The sequence below is a fragment of the Prorops nasuta genome, unplaced genomic scaffold, assembly GCF_024137725.1.
Source record: "Prorops nasuta isolate Cenicafe-Biocafe unplaced genomic scaffold, Cenicafe_Pnas_1.2 PNAS00006, whole genome shotgun sequence".
NCBI classification, from domain to species: domain Eukaryota; kingdom Metazoa; phylum Arthropoda; class Insecta; order Hymenoptera; family Bethylidae; genus Prorops; species Prorops nasuta.
This window is the reverse complement of record NW_027116803.1, coordinates 6,174,785-6,192,461: the sequence shown is the minus strand read 5'-3', so window position 1 is coordinate 6,192,461 and position 17,677 is coordinate 6,174,785. Positions and strand designations below refer to the sequence as shown.

Genomic DNA, 17,677 nt, shown 5'->3' with positions numbered 1-17,677 from the left:
CATAAATTGATGTGTTAAAAGTGCTTTTAAGTTGCTGCAGGAATATGTAATTAAAAATATAAGTATATTTTATTAAATTCAAAGTAACATTCATAAATCAGAAATGACACGAATATTTTGCTTTTTTCAGTTGTCTTCTATTTTTTCTTTTTACCAAAAGTTAGATGAATGAATGATAAAGGTTCCTTATAATTTGAGTAAATTTTGAAATATATATATGTATGTGTAAACGTGTATAGAAGGCACAGTGCATATTTTATAATAATTCAATTAATTATAAGCATTGTGTGTGTGCGTGTGAATATACTTTTATGGTCAATCCCTTCAAAGATTGTCAGCCCGAAAAAAATAGAGAGAAAAGAGGATTATTAGAAGAAAAAAAACTTTCGTGGTATTTTACGACTTAGTTCTTATCGAAAAAATTGTTAACGATGAAAATTAATTTCTTTGGAGAATGTTTACTGGTTGTAAGATTTATTAACTCTGCTTTATAAGCCAGATATTGATGCACGAAAAATCGTTTTATAATAGAACACATACATCTTAAACTATAATATTTAATATCTTTTTAATTATGGACTAGACCTCAAAATTTTATAAAAATTCTGTTCTTGATTCTTCTCTTGCTTTGTCTGAATATTTCGAGCTGGCAGAGTTTGGCCAGATATTATGAGTTCAATTTCATGAATTATATTAAGAGTAACAATTTTTTCTATAGATTAAACAAATATATACTATTCCATGCTCCTTCTCAAAATTAAAGAAGATTGTTCATACGTTCGACATTGACGAAGGCGCTCCACCATTTTCATTCGATTTAATTAGAAAGGAGCTAATGATTTTATACCCGGATAGCGAGCAGGTAATTTAATTTTTAATTTAGATTTTGATTATATTCTGTACTATATAAGGTGTTGCAAAAGAGAATGGTGTCTCGATGATGACCATTATATATATTATGTCTTTCTATATGCATTATTCCTTTTGTCACAACTCTATAGTGTCTTTTGATATTTTGTTGTACTTATTTGCAAAATAATTCTTCAATTAAGTTTTTGGTATTTATGTACAGGTTTTTCAAATATATGTATATTCGGCATTGAAATTCGCTGTGGAGACCTGGATAATATTTAAGTGGAAAGTAAATATGCAGCAACCTGCAACAGAAAGGATTGTTGAAAAGCATGGATTACTCTTGCTACAAGTACTCAACAAGACCAAAGAAGCAAGAAACGGAAACAGCTTGTCAGTATTCCTATAGATAATCTTGCAGAAAAGACGAAGGAGAAATTAAAGGAATCGTGGCTAAGTCATGCGCTCTTCTCAACTCCAATAGGACAATTTGCCCTCTGGAGATATCAAGTTATGCAAGATAATCAAAGGGACTCTGAGAGCTGTAAAAAATCCTAGTTACAATATGCTCTACATTACTTAAAGTGCTCTGCAAATCAAGCATAAGTAATAGACAGGAATATACCACCAATATCAACTTTACAGAGAGGCATTTAAAAAGCTATTATAAATCGCCTCTATATTTTTCCATAATTTTTTAAGGGGTTGCAAGGCGATTAGGTGTTCGCTGCAGTTGTGCTATATATCAACTACATTTTTTTATTAAGTGGAAAACCATTTTTAATAGCACCAGCGATTCCGACACATATTATGTCGATTTTTTTAAAGGAGGGCGATTCCTACAAAACACCTGCAACCCTACAGAAGGAACAAAAATTGGTGAACACCAAATTATGGGAATAAAGGGTCAATTCGACAATTACATATTTGTAAGTTTCAATAGTTATTGTTAAAAAGATACTGTTGACTAAATAGCATTTTTTTTAGGCAGCGGACAAAATAAAATCTTTCTTTACACGAGAAATTAATTTTTCACTTTTAAACGGCAATAAAGAGATCATAATTTCTTTAATAGAAAATCTCACTGCCATCGAATTGCCGGGTGATGAAGAAGCTATTTCAGACTTATCCAGATTTTATTTAAATGTAAAAATGACTCTTTGGTCACTTTTACATTCGTATAGAGAAGCCACTATTGATAAAATCATTGAGAATAAGACCGAAACTTATGACATCTTAGGGATGTTTTTTTCAGAGATACGAGAACTTTTTAATTATGTTGATGAATTTCAATCAATTTAATTGTATTGTTAGTTAATATTGGATAGAGACAGAAGGAATAAATCAAACGTAAAGGTAATACTATAGCTAAACATTTTATGGCTTTTCATTTTATTGCATTCGCAAAAACATCAGCTGATATCCATTGAATTTACAATAATTTTTATTCTTTATTCATTTTTACTTTTTTAGTAAACACATAGAATAGGAGCAAGATATTTCCATCTCCTAAAATCTAAACTGGACTCTTTTGTAAATAAATTGTAAATAGTGCTTTGGTTGGTGGTATCCGTGCCCCGTGGTATAGTTGCTTACGTCAGGCGTATTGTACATAGTATACATACTATACCAATATATGGGTGCTTTCCAGTTAGACTGAAAATCGACACAGTCAGACACAATCGGATACAAATGTACATTTTGGGTGACATGCAATGTACCATTTGTGTCCGATTATGTCTGACTGTGTCGAATTTCAAGCTAACAGGAAAGCACAGCCTATGTATATTCTTATCTCACTGTCATTGTTCTAGTACTTCTAGTATGCACGGTCTCTATAGTGGTGTAATTAGTTGAAATAAGACAAACATAATGTTTTCTCACTTTAAAGCCTGCGGTACCGGGTATACTATGGGTGCGTTCCGAGTCACGCATATGCGCCCAATAAACGCTTAAATTCTATAATAAATGTGACCTAAACTGTACATTCCATGCACTTCACGCGTGACTTGGAATGCACCCTATGCTGAATTTCATGCTAGATTTGTTAGATCCAATAAGATTTTTACATTTAGTGCACAAATAATCATTAATTTTCACAAATCTAAAAAGTAATCCAAAATCCAACACGAAATCTAGCAAAGGGTGGTGGTGCCGCGCCGCCGCGGTCTTAATTTTTTCACTAATGCAGCATAATTGCAGCAATGCAGCGAAAAAGAACAGAGATGAAATAGATCAGCGCTATCTAGCAAGAGCACAGCGTCCAGCGTTTTCGACTCCTTGTGATTCCTGCATTTCTAAAAACTTCAAACCTCTATCGGCTCTATCCCCCGTATTCATGCTCCTCCACCTCCTCGACTCGAGTTTCAATACTACAGTTTACGTAACATAGTATACTGTTGTAGTTTAGCCTGAGTTTAGTCGAGTAATATGACCATTATGGCCCGGTTCCATAAGCCTTGTTCGCCTTGTTTAAACAGGATTAAGGTAATTTTGCTATATTTTATATCACATAGAATATAGCATACTTTGAGTTACTTCGCCATTTTTTATGAGCTGTCACTTTTTGCTCGACTGATTGCAAAGCAAAATATTCGTCATTACCCGCCATTACCCGCCATTGCCCGTATATTCCTGAAATATCCCCAGATTTCCAGTTTTTGAATTTTTATGAAGGTATTTTTGTAGCATGAATTTTTTAAATGCCAATGTTTTAAATTTTAAGTTGGATTAGGTATTATCTTTATTTGAAATGCATTCTATAATTGATGTATATGTGCGCATAAATGACTTAATTAAATTTATGCATTTTGTGCGCCCATATTTTAGAATTTAGAATGCACATTTGAAGGGTTAACAATAACGTTCTATTTTATACAAGGTTATAGTTAACCTACTTCCTTCAGATAATATCTGAAATTAAATGTATTATTTTTTTACAATTAAAATACCTTTAGAGATTTTTTATTTGTCTAGCTGATATGAATGAAATTGTTAAAAATTCAAATTGCTTTAAGTTGAAACTTGTTAATAAAATTGTAGGTTACACATTTTTGATGATTTTGATGTATTGCTGTGTTAGCTAATAAATAAAAATACTAACTTCTTTTTCCTCGGAAATATTTTCTTAAATGTATGTATAATATAGGGTGTTCTATAATAATTATTGTACTCTAAAACAAAGTGTCTTACAGGAGTCATTTCAATTCGAGTGCAACATAATATATATGGTGATATGCTTGACCTTGGGAGATCATTTGGCAGCTGTATGAAGGATAGCTTGACTATTGTGGAGATAAGGCGTGCTGGCTGACTGTGCTGAGTCAGTAGGCAACATGAGAATCTTAGGGTGAATCCGACCAAAACCTGTAAGGTAAAATTTTATCATGTAGGATTGCCAATTTTTCGAAAATACGTATGCTGATTGGCTAATTCACAGCAAATTCGCAATCTTACATGGTAAAATTTTATTTTACAGGTTTTGGTCGGACTCACCCTTAAGGTGGAAATAGTATAACAGCAGAAGGACAGACTGCAATTAAAACATGGAGCAGTTTGTCAAATTTTCTTCAAGAGGATAAATACTGATCCACTGATAATGACAGTAGTAACTTGGATTGAACCACTACTTGGTGAAATTTGTCTACTGTTCATTGGATGCTTGAAGAGATAATCGTTGAAAACTTGAAATAGCAGCAACTGAAAGTTGTATTGATGGAGGGTACAACTTTTAGAGAAAAGATGGGCATCGGATTTAACACTGTTATTTGAAAATGTGAAAGAAGTAGAGTAAATTTCAATGTATTCTACAGCAACCCCTATTTGATCATTGTCAAGGGACAGTCATTAGTTCACGAAAATTGTTGGGAAGAGGATTACTTGTAATAATAACTATTTCGTATAATTGTACTGGCATTAGAGAATGAGATGATTATGGATCCTTATAATTTGTTATTTGTTTTTCAGCTGATTATCTGTACTGTACAATTGGAGTCAAAGGCTAACTGCACTGTAAAGGATTTGACAGTAGGAAAAATATTTACTTAAAATCATAAGCAAGATAAGGAAATATGCATTTCTTGCAATTTCTTTAAATTACCATTTAATACATATTTCAAAGTATTAACAAAATTTATATTTTATTATCATCTAGATCACTGATTCTCACTGCCAGCAGATTTGGATCACAGGACAATTCTGTAACTCTTTCTGCCAAATGTCGACATCGTCAGGCAGAAGTTAACGATAAATATCGGTACATGTAATGATAAATGTATATCTTTATATACCATTTTCGATTTGTACCGACACCAATAATTTTCGTTAAAGTTACAGAATACGGGGCCAGAATACTTTGGTGACACAATTCTAATTTGGATGTGATCTGGATCGTCTGAACGCTATTCATTTGTGGAGAAAATTGTGGTGCCTTCAAATCAACTTAGAAAGAAGAAAATCATTTTTAATTATAATGCATCATCTACATGCTGTTATAAAGTAGATATTGTGTCCTTATATATATCTAGTTTGATAATATGAAATTATATTCATTCCATAATCTTATACAAATTATGAGGAATATATTATTTATATACTCGTTTTGTTCTATACATTTTATTTGAAAATGTAATAAATTGTGTAATATTACAATCGTATTTGCATTTCAGTTATTTTAATATCAATATATTAGTATAAAGAAAATTAAGAATATAATACATGAACTATATATAGCCCTTAATATGTGCGTGTGAGCGTGTGTGCGTAAAATCTAAGAATGACGTCACGAGAAGTGATTTCACTTTCGCAATACATATGAAGGCACACGTACACAGTTTAGTTCCAAAAAACATCATGAATTACAGCGGTGGCGCTACTAACGCTGGGTAATCCAAACACAATGAAGATTATCACCCCTGCTGAGTACAATCAGAGATGAAACGGGAGATTGCTCATGCGAGGTCCCGAGGCAATCCCTACCGGTAGGCGGCGCTGGTGTTGGCAAACGCGTGTCTCAGGTCCATCTAACCCCTAACGCCATCTATCGGAAGAGACCACGAAGCACGAGCGTTAAGCTTAGAATAGGGTAAAACATATATGCATTGTTGCCAGAAAGCGGAATAAAGAGAGAGCGGAGATATTTTCTCGGACCTCTCTGTCTTTCTCGCTGTTAGCTTCTAGCAGAAGAGTCGAGGCAAAATCTTTCCGTTTCGCTTTGCCGAAAATCTACCAATATTCGATGTCATTTATATTTGCAGGCCAATGCCTTTATACATGATTTTTTCAGCATATTTATTTATCAGCATTGACTTATTTAAATCAATAATAAATTAAGGAAATGCGTATTTGATATATAATAATTATTTTAACTATAATTTCATCGTTATATTTCGCTTATTTCCGTAAAATCTGCATTTCTTTAGTTTATTACTGATTATTGTAAGTCAATGGCAATTTAAAAAAATTTAATCTTAAAAAAAAAAGAAAAGTACCGATCAGGAATCGAACCCGGACCCACGAATCGCCACGCGATTACCTTACCGCCTAGACCACGAGGCTTCTTCAGTGCACCGTAAACAGATAGTCTTTTTAAGGGCTTGAAATCTTCTATTGAACCATATAAATAAACGAAGAACCGACATCTTTATTCATTATTATTCTATAATAATGGTACACAAATTAAAGAATAATTATATAATGTAGATTTTCAAAAGCTTTTCCAATAACCAAGAACGGAAACTGCGAGCGTTGATTATTTATCTTCGTTCTTGGCTATTGGAAAAGCTTTTGAAAACTATTCAAAATATAATTATTCCTTAATTTGTGTACCATTATGACAGAATAATAATGAATAAAGCTGTCGGTTGCTCGTTTATTTATATGGTTTAAAAGAAGATTTCAAGCCCTTAAAAAGACTATCTGTTTACGGTGCACTGAAGAAGCCTCGTGGTCTAGGCGGTAAGGTAATCGCGTGGCGATTTGTGGGTCCGGGTTCGATTCCTGAACGGTACTTTTCTTTTTTTTTTTAAGATTAAATTTTTTTTAATGGCCATTGACTTACAATAATCAATAATAAACTAAAGAAATTCAGATTTTACGGAAATAAGCGAAATAAACGATGAAATTATAGTTAAAATAATTATTATATAACAATTACGCATTTCCTTAATTTATTATTGATTTAAATAAGTCAGTGCTCATAAATAAATATGCTGAAAAAATCATGTATAAAGGCATTGGCCTGCAAATATAAATGACATCGAATATTGGTAGATTTTCGGCAAAGCGAAACGGAAAGATTTTGCCTCGACTCTTCTGCTAGAAGCTAACAGCGAGAAAGACAGAGAGGTCCGAGAAAATATCTCCGCTCTCTTTATTCCGCTTTCTGGCAACAATGCATATATGTTTTACCAGAGATGAAACGGGAGATTGCTCATGGCATTGTCCTAAAATAATCCTTGCCGGTAGGCGGCGCTGATGTTTGTTAGAAGTTGAAAATTCCATAAAACCACTAACGTCATCTGTCGGACGCGAATGGAAAGCACTTTGTTAGGCACACACACCATTACTGTGGTGCGAATGCGTGTGCAACCTCCTTCGGTTACCATCGCTCAGCTTCGGACATCTTCGCTATACATCGAGTTCGAGAGAGAACGGCATAGTTTTATCGGATCTCTCTCTCCCTCTCGATCTAACTTTCGTTTAGCCGAAGAGCCGAGTAAAATTCCTTTTCGTCCTGCTAGGCCAGGCGATAGAGCATTTTTGCATGACATAAATACTAACAGCAAACCGCCTGTGCGATTATATAGAAGGGGGTGCGTAGATTAATGGCTATTTTAAATCTCTATTGACTGGCCTATTGAGGCTTCTGCTCTTAATCGTTGCAAGCATTAACACACACACATGCGTGCAACTACGTTAATTATTAATTATCAACATATTATAATTCTTCGCAGGGTCAAAACTATTCTTAAATTTAAAATTTCTATGAAAGAATGACAAAAATATATTTTTCTAGGAAGGTAATTTTTTCGAGGTACCTTCTCTCCTCTAGATCCATTGCTTTTTGCTAAATCAGGGGCACCTCGCGAAGGCTATTGCAATGGTCTTGAACGGAGCAGAGGCTATGTTTGTTCCTTTTTGCTTGATTTAAGTTTTAATTTATTTTTAATATACAAATAATTCATATATATTTAGAAAGAAAAAGGCAAAAACGAACAAAACTCATTGCGCGTAACTCCGTTCCTGAGCATGTTTGCTCTTACCCCCTGGAAGGGAGGGGAAGGGTAATAAAATTTGGAAATGGGAACCTGAAAAAGAAAGCCTACCTATCACCGAAAGCTATAACGCCTACCTATAGTACGCAAAGCTAAAAAGCCTACCTATATCGAAAAGCTAAACCTGAAAGAAAATACACACGCACGCAAAATATGATAACGCAATTGAAGAACCTGAAAAGAAAACACACGCACGCAAAATATAATAACGTAAACGAAGAACCTGAAAAGAAAACACACGCACGCAAAATATAATAACGTAAACGAAGAACCTGAAAAGAAAACACACGCACGCAAAATATAATAACGTAAACGAAGAACCTGAAATGAAAACACACGCACGCAAAATATATTAACGCAACGAAGAACCTGAAAGAAAAAAACACACGCACGCAAAATATAATAACGCAATGAGAACCTGAAAAGAAATCCTGCCTAACACCGAAAGCTATAATGCCTACCTAAAACGCAAAGCTAGGGGGCCTACCTATATCGGAAAGCTAAACCTGAAAACACAAGAAAAAAAGAAAAATATGGTTTTAACCGAAGAAGGACCGATTGGAAGCTACCGGTAGCTTCTCTCGGTCATTCTTAGGTTAAATAAATAAAATCCACAGTTTTACCCGTGGGACTCACTCGTTCGGCGAAAATCCAACGATGGTCGAGCTGCAGTCTGCGGGAGATGACGACGATGACGGAAACGGCACTCCCGATATTTAAATAATTGTATTATTTCGACGCGGCGCGACGCGCACTTTTTAAACGAGACTACATACGCGACGCGGATATTTAAACAAATTAAAAATCGCGGACGCGGAAGATTAAAAATTGCACTCGCGACGCGAAAGTTTCAAACTGTACTGCGAAAAATCGGGTTTAAAAATTCACTCCGCGACGCGGACGTTCGATTCGCGCACTTACACCTCAAAGTGAGGTCGCCCACTATAACAAAAAGAAACAAAAAGAACTCCATGTTATTAAATTCTATCTATTTGATTGTAATTGGATGTTTATTTCTAGCTTGAAAAGAAAAATAATGTACTTACAGGCTATGAGAGTCCTTGAGGCTGTTGCCCTTGGCCGCTGCATCCACCAAAACGATGCACTACCACAACACTCGCGCCGCGCACTGTCTTTATTTTCGATTTTTTTTCGAACGTAAATACTTTAATTTTAATCACACTATGCATATTTCACTATTGTATTCATTTAATTAAACCCGCACTGCGAAAAATATCCTCAATTAATGAATCATTTTTCATTATAACAATGGTTAAGTTTCGTTAATATAACAAATAAATTCATCGATTTAATAACGAATAGTTCATTACGTACTAAACTATTCGTTAAATGAATCAATGTATTTCTTATATTAACTCACTTTTTTCATTCTTATAACAAAAACTTGTTCAATTATTTCAGTATTTTATGTGGGGTATAATTAAAGAATCACAATAATAAAACTACACTTGTGTGATTAAAATAAAGTATCTTTAATTATTATTATTCGCGAATAATTAACTGGTTGTCGATGATTACGACGAAAAAAAAACCGGCGCGCGCGATTCACCGACAACCACCACGTGTAGATTCGGAAACTGAACTGCCACTTTTGACAAGCAACGTGCTCGTCCAGAAGTGACGTAATCGAATCTGATTGGCTGGAGATTTGGCTACGCCAATCAGTGCGATTACTGACTTTCGGTTTGGATGATTTAAAGATGGGAGCCATTTTGGATTTAAAATGGCGACTGCTGATTAATTATCTGCATTTTTATAACCAATCAGCGATCAGCATTCTAAATTCAGCAAACAATTAAGCATTAAGCGTGTTTAGACAGCTTAGCACTGTGATAGCGCTGCTTAAAATTAAAATGCGCCATGATTGATCTCGAATTAACAGAATTGACCAATCATAATATAGCGTTAAGGTATTTGGATTGCTAATAAAAATGATTTTCTTAAAATGAAACCAGGCTAGCAATTGGCTAGTTTTACTGGCAAGTCCATTTAGGCAGACACTATGCAAAAAGTATCAGGCAAACGCCGCATAAAGCTAAAATTATTCTTAATTTTGTGGCTTGTCCTTTCATAGAATGAAAAAAGGCCTATTTATTCTTAAAGGGATCCTTCAGGCTCTCGTCGTAAGCCGCAATAATGAAAAGATGAAACGACTTGAATGTTAATCTACACATAACGTCGTATCATTGCCCAAAAGTTTCAACTTAATAGGTGCTTTCGAGGATTCCCTTAAAAATAGACAGAAAATAAATTTTATACATAGGCCAGGCGATAGAGCATTTTTGCATGACATAAATACTAACAGCAAACCGCCTGTGCGATTATATAGAAGGGGGTGCGTAGATTAATGGGTATATGTTTTTCACTCGAGTTTCGTGTCCGGCTAATTGTTATAAACCATTTAATGCCAAAAAATCGCATTTTTTTCAGTTTTTTGCTTGTAACTTTTTATCTAATGGAGCAATCTTAATGCCCCCGCGAAATAAAATGTAGAGCATTAAAATACGAAGAGATTGCCGGGTCAAAAGTCCTGATCGGATAATTAGCAGCGGGGAAAAATCGGAAAAACCGGAAAATTAGGCGTTTTTTCAAAAATTCATAACTCGGCCATTTTTTGAGCTGGAGCACCGGGCTTTTGGGAAAAAGTAGAGAATTGTAGGTAGTTTATGTGTGCAAAACCCTATTACTGTGAAACAATTACTTTAGTCATAGCAGCAGTTTGAATTTTCGAGAGCGCGATTTTCGAGCGAGGCTGTATGAAATTCTGTTGGGGTGATTTTAATTTTGAAACCAGATTTGAAAAGTTGACATCGTGCCCTACAAAACTGCAATTTCAGTTTTTCGATAAAATGCTTGTAAGTGGGTGAAAAAGCTACGTAAAGTCGGCGAAAAACGGCCGAGCGCGCATATATCTTCCCCGCCGCCGCCGGTCGGTCCTCCACTCCTCGACCGCGCGAGCGCGCTCGGCCGTTTTTCGCCGACTTTACGTAGCTTTTTCACCCACTTACAAGCATTTTATCGAAAAACTGAAATTGCAGTTTTGTAGGGCACGATGTCAACTTTTCAAATCTGGTTTCAAAATTAAAATCACCCCAACAGAATTTCATACAGCCTCGCTCGAAAATCGCGCTCTCGAAAATTCAAACTGCTGCTATGACTAAAGTAATTGTTTCACAGTAATAGGGTTTTGCACACATAAACTACCTACAATTCTCTACTTTTTCCCAAAAGCCCGGTGCTCCAGCTCAAAAAATGGCCGAGTTATGAATTTTTGAAAAAACGCCTAATTTTCCGGTTTTTCCGATTTTTCCCCGCTGCTAATTATCCGATCAGGACTTTTGACCCGGCAATCTCTTCGTATTTTAATGCTCTACATTTTATTTCGCGGGGGCATTAAGATTGCTCCATTAGATAAAAAGTTACAAGCAAAAAACTGAAAAAAATGCGATTTTTTGGCATTAAATGGTTTATAACAATTAGCCGGACACGAAACTCGAGTGAAAAACATATACCCATTAATCTACGCACCCCCTTCTATATAATCGCACAGGCGGTTTGCTGTTAGTATTTATGTCATGCAAAAATGCTCTATCGCCTGGCCTATGTATAAAATTTATTTTCTGTCTATTTTTAAGGGAATCCTCGAAAGCACCTATTAAGTTGAAACTTTTGGGCAATGATACGACGTTATGTGTAGATTAACATTCAAGTCGTTTCATCTTTTCATTATTGCGGCTTACGACGAGAGCCTGAAGGATCCCTTTAAGAATAAATAGGCCTTTTTTCATTCTATGAAAGGACAAGCCACAAAATTAAGAATAATTTTAGCTTTATGCGGCGTTTGCCTGATACTTTTTGCATAGTGTCTGCCTAAATGGACTTGCCAGTAAAACTAGCCAATTGCTAGCCTGGTTTCATTTTAAGAAAATCATTTTTATTAGCAATCCAAATACCTTAACGCTATATTATGATTGGTCAATTCTGTTAATTCGAGATCAATCATGGCGCATTTTAATTTTAAGCAGCGCTATCACAGTGCTAAGCTGTCTAAACACGCTTAATGCTTAATTGTTTGCTGAATTTAGAATGCTGATCGCTGATTGGTTATAAAAATGCAGATAATTAATCAGCAGTCGCCATTTTAAATCCAAAATGGCTCCCATCTTTAAATCATCCAAACCGAAAGTCAGTAATCGCACTGATTGGCGTAGCCAAATCTCCAGCCAATCAGATTCGATTACGTCACTTCTGGACGAGCACGTTGCTTGTCAAAAGTGGCAGTTCAGTTTCCGAATCTACACGTGGTGGTTGTCGGTGAATCGCGCGCGCCGGTTTTTTTTTCGTCGTAATCATCGACAACCAGTTAATTATTCGCGAATAATAATAATTAAAGATACTTTATTTTAATCACACAAGTGTAGTTTTATTATTGTGATTCTTTAATTATACCCCACATAAAATACTGAAATAATTGAACAAGTTTTTGTTATAAGAATGAAAAAAGTGAGTTAATATAAGAAATACATTGATTCATTTAACGAATAGTTTAGTACGTAATGAACTATTCGTTATTAAATCGATGAATTTATTTGTTATATTAACGAAACTTAACCATTGTTATAATGAAAAATGATTCATTAATTGAGGATATTTTTCGCAGTGCGGGTTTAATTAAATGAATACAATAGTGAAATATGCATAGTGTGATTAAAATTAAAGTATTTACGTTCGAAAAAAAATCGAAAATAAAGACAGTGCGCGGCGCGAGTGTTGTGGTAGTGCATCGTTTTGGTGGATGCAGCGGCCAAGGGCAACAGCCTCAAGGACTCTCATAGCCTGTAAGTACATTATTTTTCTTTTCAAGCTAGAAATAAACATCCAATTACAATCAAATAGATAGAATTTAATAACATGGAGTTCTTTTTGTTTCTTTTTGTTATAGTGGGCGACCTCACTTTGAGGTGTAAGTGCGCGAATCGAACGTCCGCGTCGCGGAGTGAATTTTTAAACCCGATTTTTCGCAGTACAGTTTGAAACTTTCGCGTCGCGAGTGCAATTTTTAATCTTCCGCGTCCGCGATTTTTAATTTGTTTAAATATCCGCGTCGCGTATGTAGTCTCGTTTAAAAAGTGCGCGTCGCGCCGCGTCGAAATAATACAATTATTTAAATATCGGGAGTGCCGTTTCCGTCATCGTCGTCATCTCCCGCAGACTGCAGCTCGACCATCGTTGGATTTTCGCCGAACGAGTGAGTCCCACGGGTAAAACTGTGGATTTTATTTATTTAACCTAAGAATGACCGAGAGAAGCTACCGGTAGCTTCCAATCGGTCCTTCTTCGGTTAAAACCATATTTTTCTTTTTTTCTTGTGTTTTCAGGTTTAGCTTTCCGATATAGGTAGGCCCCCTAGCTTTGCGTTTTAGGTAGGCATTATAGCTTTCGGTGTTAGGCAGGATTTCTTTTCAGGTTCTCATTGCGTTATTATATTTTGCGTGCGTGTGTTTTTTTCTTTCAGGTTCTTCGTTGCGTTAATATATTTTGCGTGCGTGTGTTTTCATTTCAGGTTCTTCGTTTACGTTATTATATTTTGCGTGCGTGTGTTTTCTTTTCAGGTTCTTCGTTTACGTTATTATATTTTGCGTGCGTGTGTTTTCTTTTCAGGTTCTTCGTTTACGTTATTATATTTTGCGTGCGTGTGTTTTCTTTTCAGGTTCTTCAATTGCGTTATCATATTTTGCGTGCGTGTGTATTTTCTTTCAGGTTTAGCTTTTCGATATAGGTAGGCTTTTTAGCTTTGCGTACTATAGGTAGGCGTTATAGCTTTCGGTGATAGGTAGGCTTTCTTTTTCAGGTTCCCATTTCCAAATTTTATTACCCTTCCCCTCCCTTCCAGGGGGTAAGAGCAAACATGCTCAGGAACGGAGTTACGCGCAATGAGTTTTGTTCGTTTTTGCCTTTTTCTTTCTAAATATATATGAATTATTTGTATATTAAAAATAAATTAAAACTTAAATCAAGCAAAAAGGAACAAACATAGCCTCTGCTCCGTTCAAGACCATTGCAATAGCCTTCGCGAGGTGCCCCTGATTTAGCAAAAAGCAATGGATCTAGAGGAGAGAAGGTACCTCGAAAAAATTACCTTCCTAGAAAAATATATTTTTGTCATTCTTTCATAGAAATTTTAAATTTAAGAATAGTTTTGACCCTGCGAAGAATTATAATATGTTGATAATTAATAATTAACGTAGTTGCACGCATGTGTGTGTGTTAATGCTTGCAACGATTAAGAGCAGAAGCCTCAATAGGCCAGTCAATAGAGATTTAAAATAGCCATTAATCTACGCACCCCCTTCTATATAATCGCACAGGCGGTTTGCTGTTAGTATTTATGTCATGCAAAAATGCTCTATCGCCTGGCCTAGCAGGACGAAAAGGAATTTTACTCGGCTCTTCGGCTAAACGAAAGTTAGATCGAGAGGGAGAGAGAGATCCGATAAAACTATGCCGTTCTCTCTCGAACTCGATGTATAGCGAAGATGTCCGAAGCTGAGCGATGGTAACCGAAGGAGGTTGCACACGCATTCGCACCACAGTAATGGTGTGTGTGCCTAACAAAGTGCTTTCCATTCGCGTCCGACAGATGACGTTAGTGGTTTTATGGAATTTTCAACTTCTAACAAACATCAGCGCCGCCTACCGGCAAGGATTATTTTAGGACAATGCCATGAGCAATCTCCCGTTTCATCTCTGGTTTTACCCTATTCTAAGCTTAACGCTCGTGCTTCGTGGTCTCTTCCGATAGATGGCGTTAGGGGTTAGATGGACCTGAGACACGCGTTTGCCAACACCAGCGCCGCCTACCGGTAGGGATTGCCTCGGGACCTGGCATGAGCAATCTCCCGTTTCATCTCTGGTACAATACGCCCCAAGACGTGACCATGGTAACCAGTCGTAACGTTAATTATATTATTACAGCTGTTCGTAAATAATATACAATTCAGAGCTTCAAAATTGATAAACTTTTATCTAACAAATATGGTTAATTAAAATAATAGAATAAGATATAAGGGTAAATTGAACTACATACAAATTGCTTTTACTAAAATTTAAAATGTAAGGTGCTAGCTTCGTAAATCTCAATGTTTGAGATTTACCTTACAATAAATTGGTCGATTTTTTGCAAATGCTGAACTTAAGTGAATCTATATCAGAAGCCTTCTACATCTTATCTTCTATAAAAATAAATAAGCGTAATAGAATCGGATTACCTGGATAGACAATTTTCCATGAATAATTTTACCACATCTGTGTACATCTGTTAGAAATCTGAAATCCAGATATCAGTATTCCTTTTCTGTAAAAAATAGTAGAATCAAAAACGTATCATGTAAGTTCTTGTTTAATTTCATGTGTTATCTATTTGCTTTAGAAAGTAGTTTATTTATAATATAATAAATTTCAAGGTTGTACATGATGATGAGGATAAATCTTAAAACAACATTGCTTATTTTAATTGTTGCTGCTGTAAGCTCTATACTCACAACATGGAATAATTGTGGCAGTCTTTTCCTTAAAACAGGAGAATGGAAAACTCAATTACAGCACAAGGTATATTAAGTCGTTTTAAAAAAGAACCATTGTGTTTATAAAATTAGAATATTTTAGTGTCAGTTATTTAAAGAAACTAATTCAAAATTAGTACTATGAAATTGATTAAACTCTTATTATAGGAAAAAATAGGTAATGAGCCAGGTTACCAAGAAATAGATTGTTATATCAATGGTGGCTATTCTATTGGTTGTCGTAAAGAAGGTGATGAAGTTTATATACCATTCTCATTTATCCATAAATATTTTGAAGTAAGTGACATAATTGAAAAATGTTAAGGCTTAATTTGATTTATATAAATTTTGTTTCTTTCTTTAGATATATGGGAAGCTTGCAACCTATGATGGGTTAGAAAGATTTGAATGGTTGCACAGTTACTCAAAAATCATGAGTCCAAAGGGTAAATATGATCCAAGAGGTGTTTTTATGACTTTTGAGAATTATAATGTTGAAGTCAGAGAAAGGGTCAAATGTATAAGTGGTAGTGATGGTGTACCAATATCAACGCAATGGGAAAGTCAGGGTTATTATTATCCCACTCAAATAGCTCAATTTGGCTTATCTCATTACAGTAAAAATTTAACTGAGCCTGATCCGCACAGGAAGTTTATCGAAGATGCGGATAGATATAAACAGAATTGGATTATACCGCAAGGCTCAGTAGTTACAAGGATTTTTGATAAGCAATGTAATAGTAATGTTATGAAATATGCAACACCAGAGACCAGTGTGTCTGGGATTTCTCTACGACTAGATCATGTATTAGATTTTTTATTGAAGTTTGATTTAAATACAAAAGATAATGGTAGCATTACAGTTGCTCTTCAATCTAGAGAGAAAAAAGAAACATATTATCTTCATTATACAACTAGTAATATTGTATTACGTACATATAACAATCACATATACTATGGAATTGGGCAATTGCATCATCAGTGGAGATGTCTTACAAGAGATCTTGTGATAGATTTACAAAAAGGATTATATTTGAATGATAAAAGTAAAAAGAAACTCTCTCGCTCAAAGTTAAAGGTGAATAAAATATTTCCATAAAATTATAAATAACAAAACACATACCAATGTCTATAATTTTAGGTTGTTAGAATAACTTTATATGGATCAGGAATGATAGACAATATGACACTGTCAACAAGTGAGCATATGGAACAATTTTATGACGCAGCAAGATGGCTTGTTGCTAACCAAAATGTTACTTCAGGTGGCTGGGCAAATCCAGTAAGAAGAAAACTAGCTGCAGGAATGGCTATTTTAGAACCTGGATGGTACCTACATATTTTTCAATCATTTATTTAAAAATTAATAAAAGCTTTTGCTTATTGAAAATTTTTCTTTTATTTAAAATTAGGTATTCTAGTATGGGACAAGGACATGCTATATCTGTATTAGCTAGAGCTTATTATCACTCAGGTGAAGAAAAGTATTTACAAGCGGCGAATAGAGGTTTGCGTCCTTTCCGCATATCTTCTAACAAAGGTGGAGTAGCTGCATTATTTTTAAACAAATACATTTGGTATGAGGAATATCCTACAACGCCTTCATCATTTATACTCAATGGATTCATATATTCACTAATTGGATTATATGATTTAAAAAGTATAGCAAAAGGTAAGGACACTGAAGAAGCAACAAAATTATTTGAACAAGGCATGAGTTCCTTAAAAAATATGTTAACATTATATGACACTGGTTCTGGTACAACGTATGATTTACGCCATTTCACACTCAGAACTGCTCCTAATCTTGCCAGATGGGACTATCATTCGACTCATATAAATCAGCTTCTTTTGTTAAGTACAATCGATAATGATTCTATCTTTACTAACACCGCTGAGCGGTGGATAGGATATATGAATGGAAAAAGAGCTGCACACAATTAAAGTAAATTTTTATCAATCAGGCTT

General features: G+C 35.0%; 1 protein-coding gene across 2 annotated transcripts; it reads left to right on the top strand.

Moving 5' to 3' along the window:
* The first annotated feature begins 15,010 nt into the window (after positions 1-15,010).
* On the top strand, positions 15,011-17,663 carry Hsepi (D-glucuronyl C5-epimerase). Of its 2 annotated transcripts, XM_066728216.1 has the most exons (6): positions 15,011-15,534; positions 15,611-15,755; positions 15,878-16,006; positions 16,074-16,787; positions 16,851-17,038; positions 17,122-17,663. In XM_066728216.1, coding segments are annotated over exons 1-6 (1,710 nt in total). In that variant the 5' UTR covers positions 15,011-15,532; the 3' UTR covers positions 17,654-17,663. The 2 variants fall into 2 exon arrangements, with proteins under 2 accessions (XP_066584313.1, XP_066584314.1); XM_066728217.1 differs by lacking the exon at positions 15,011-15,534 and having other exon boundaries at positions 15,616-15,755; positions 15,878-15,959.
* The last annotated feature ends 14 nt before the right edge of the window (positions 17,664-17,677 follow it).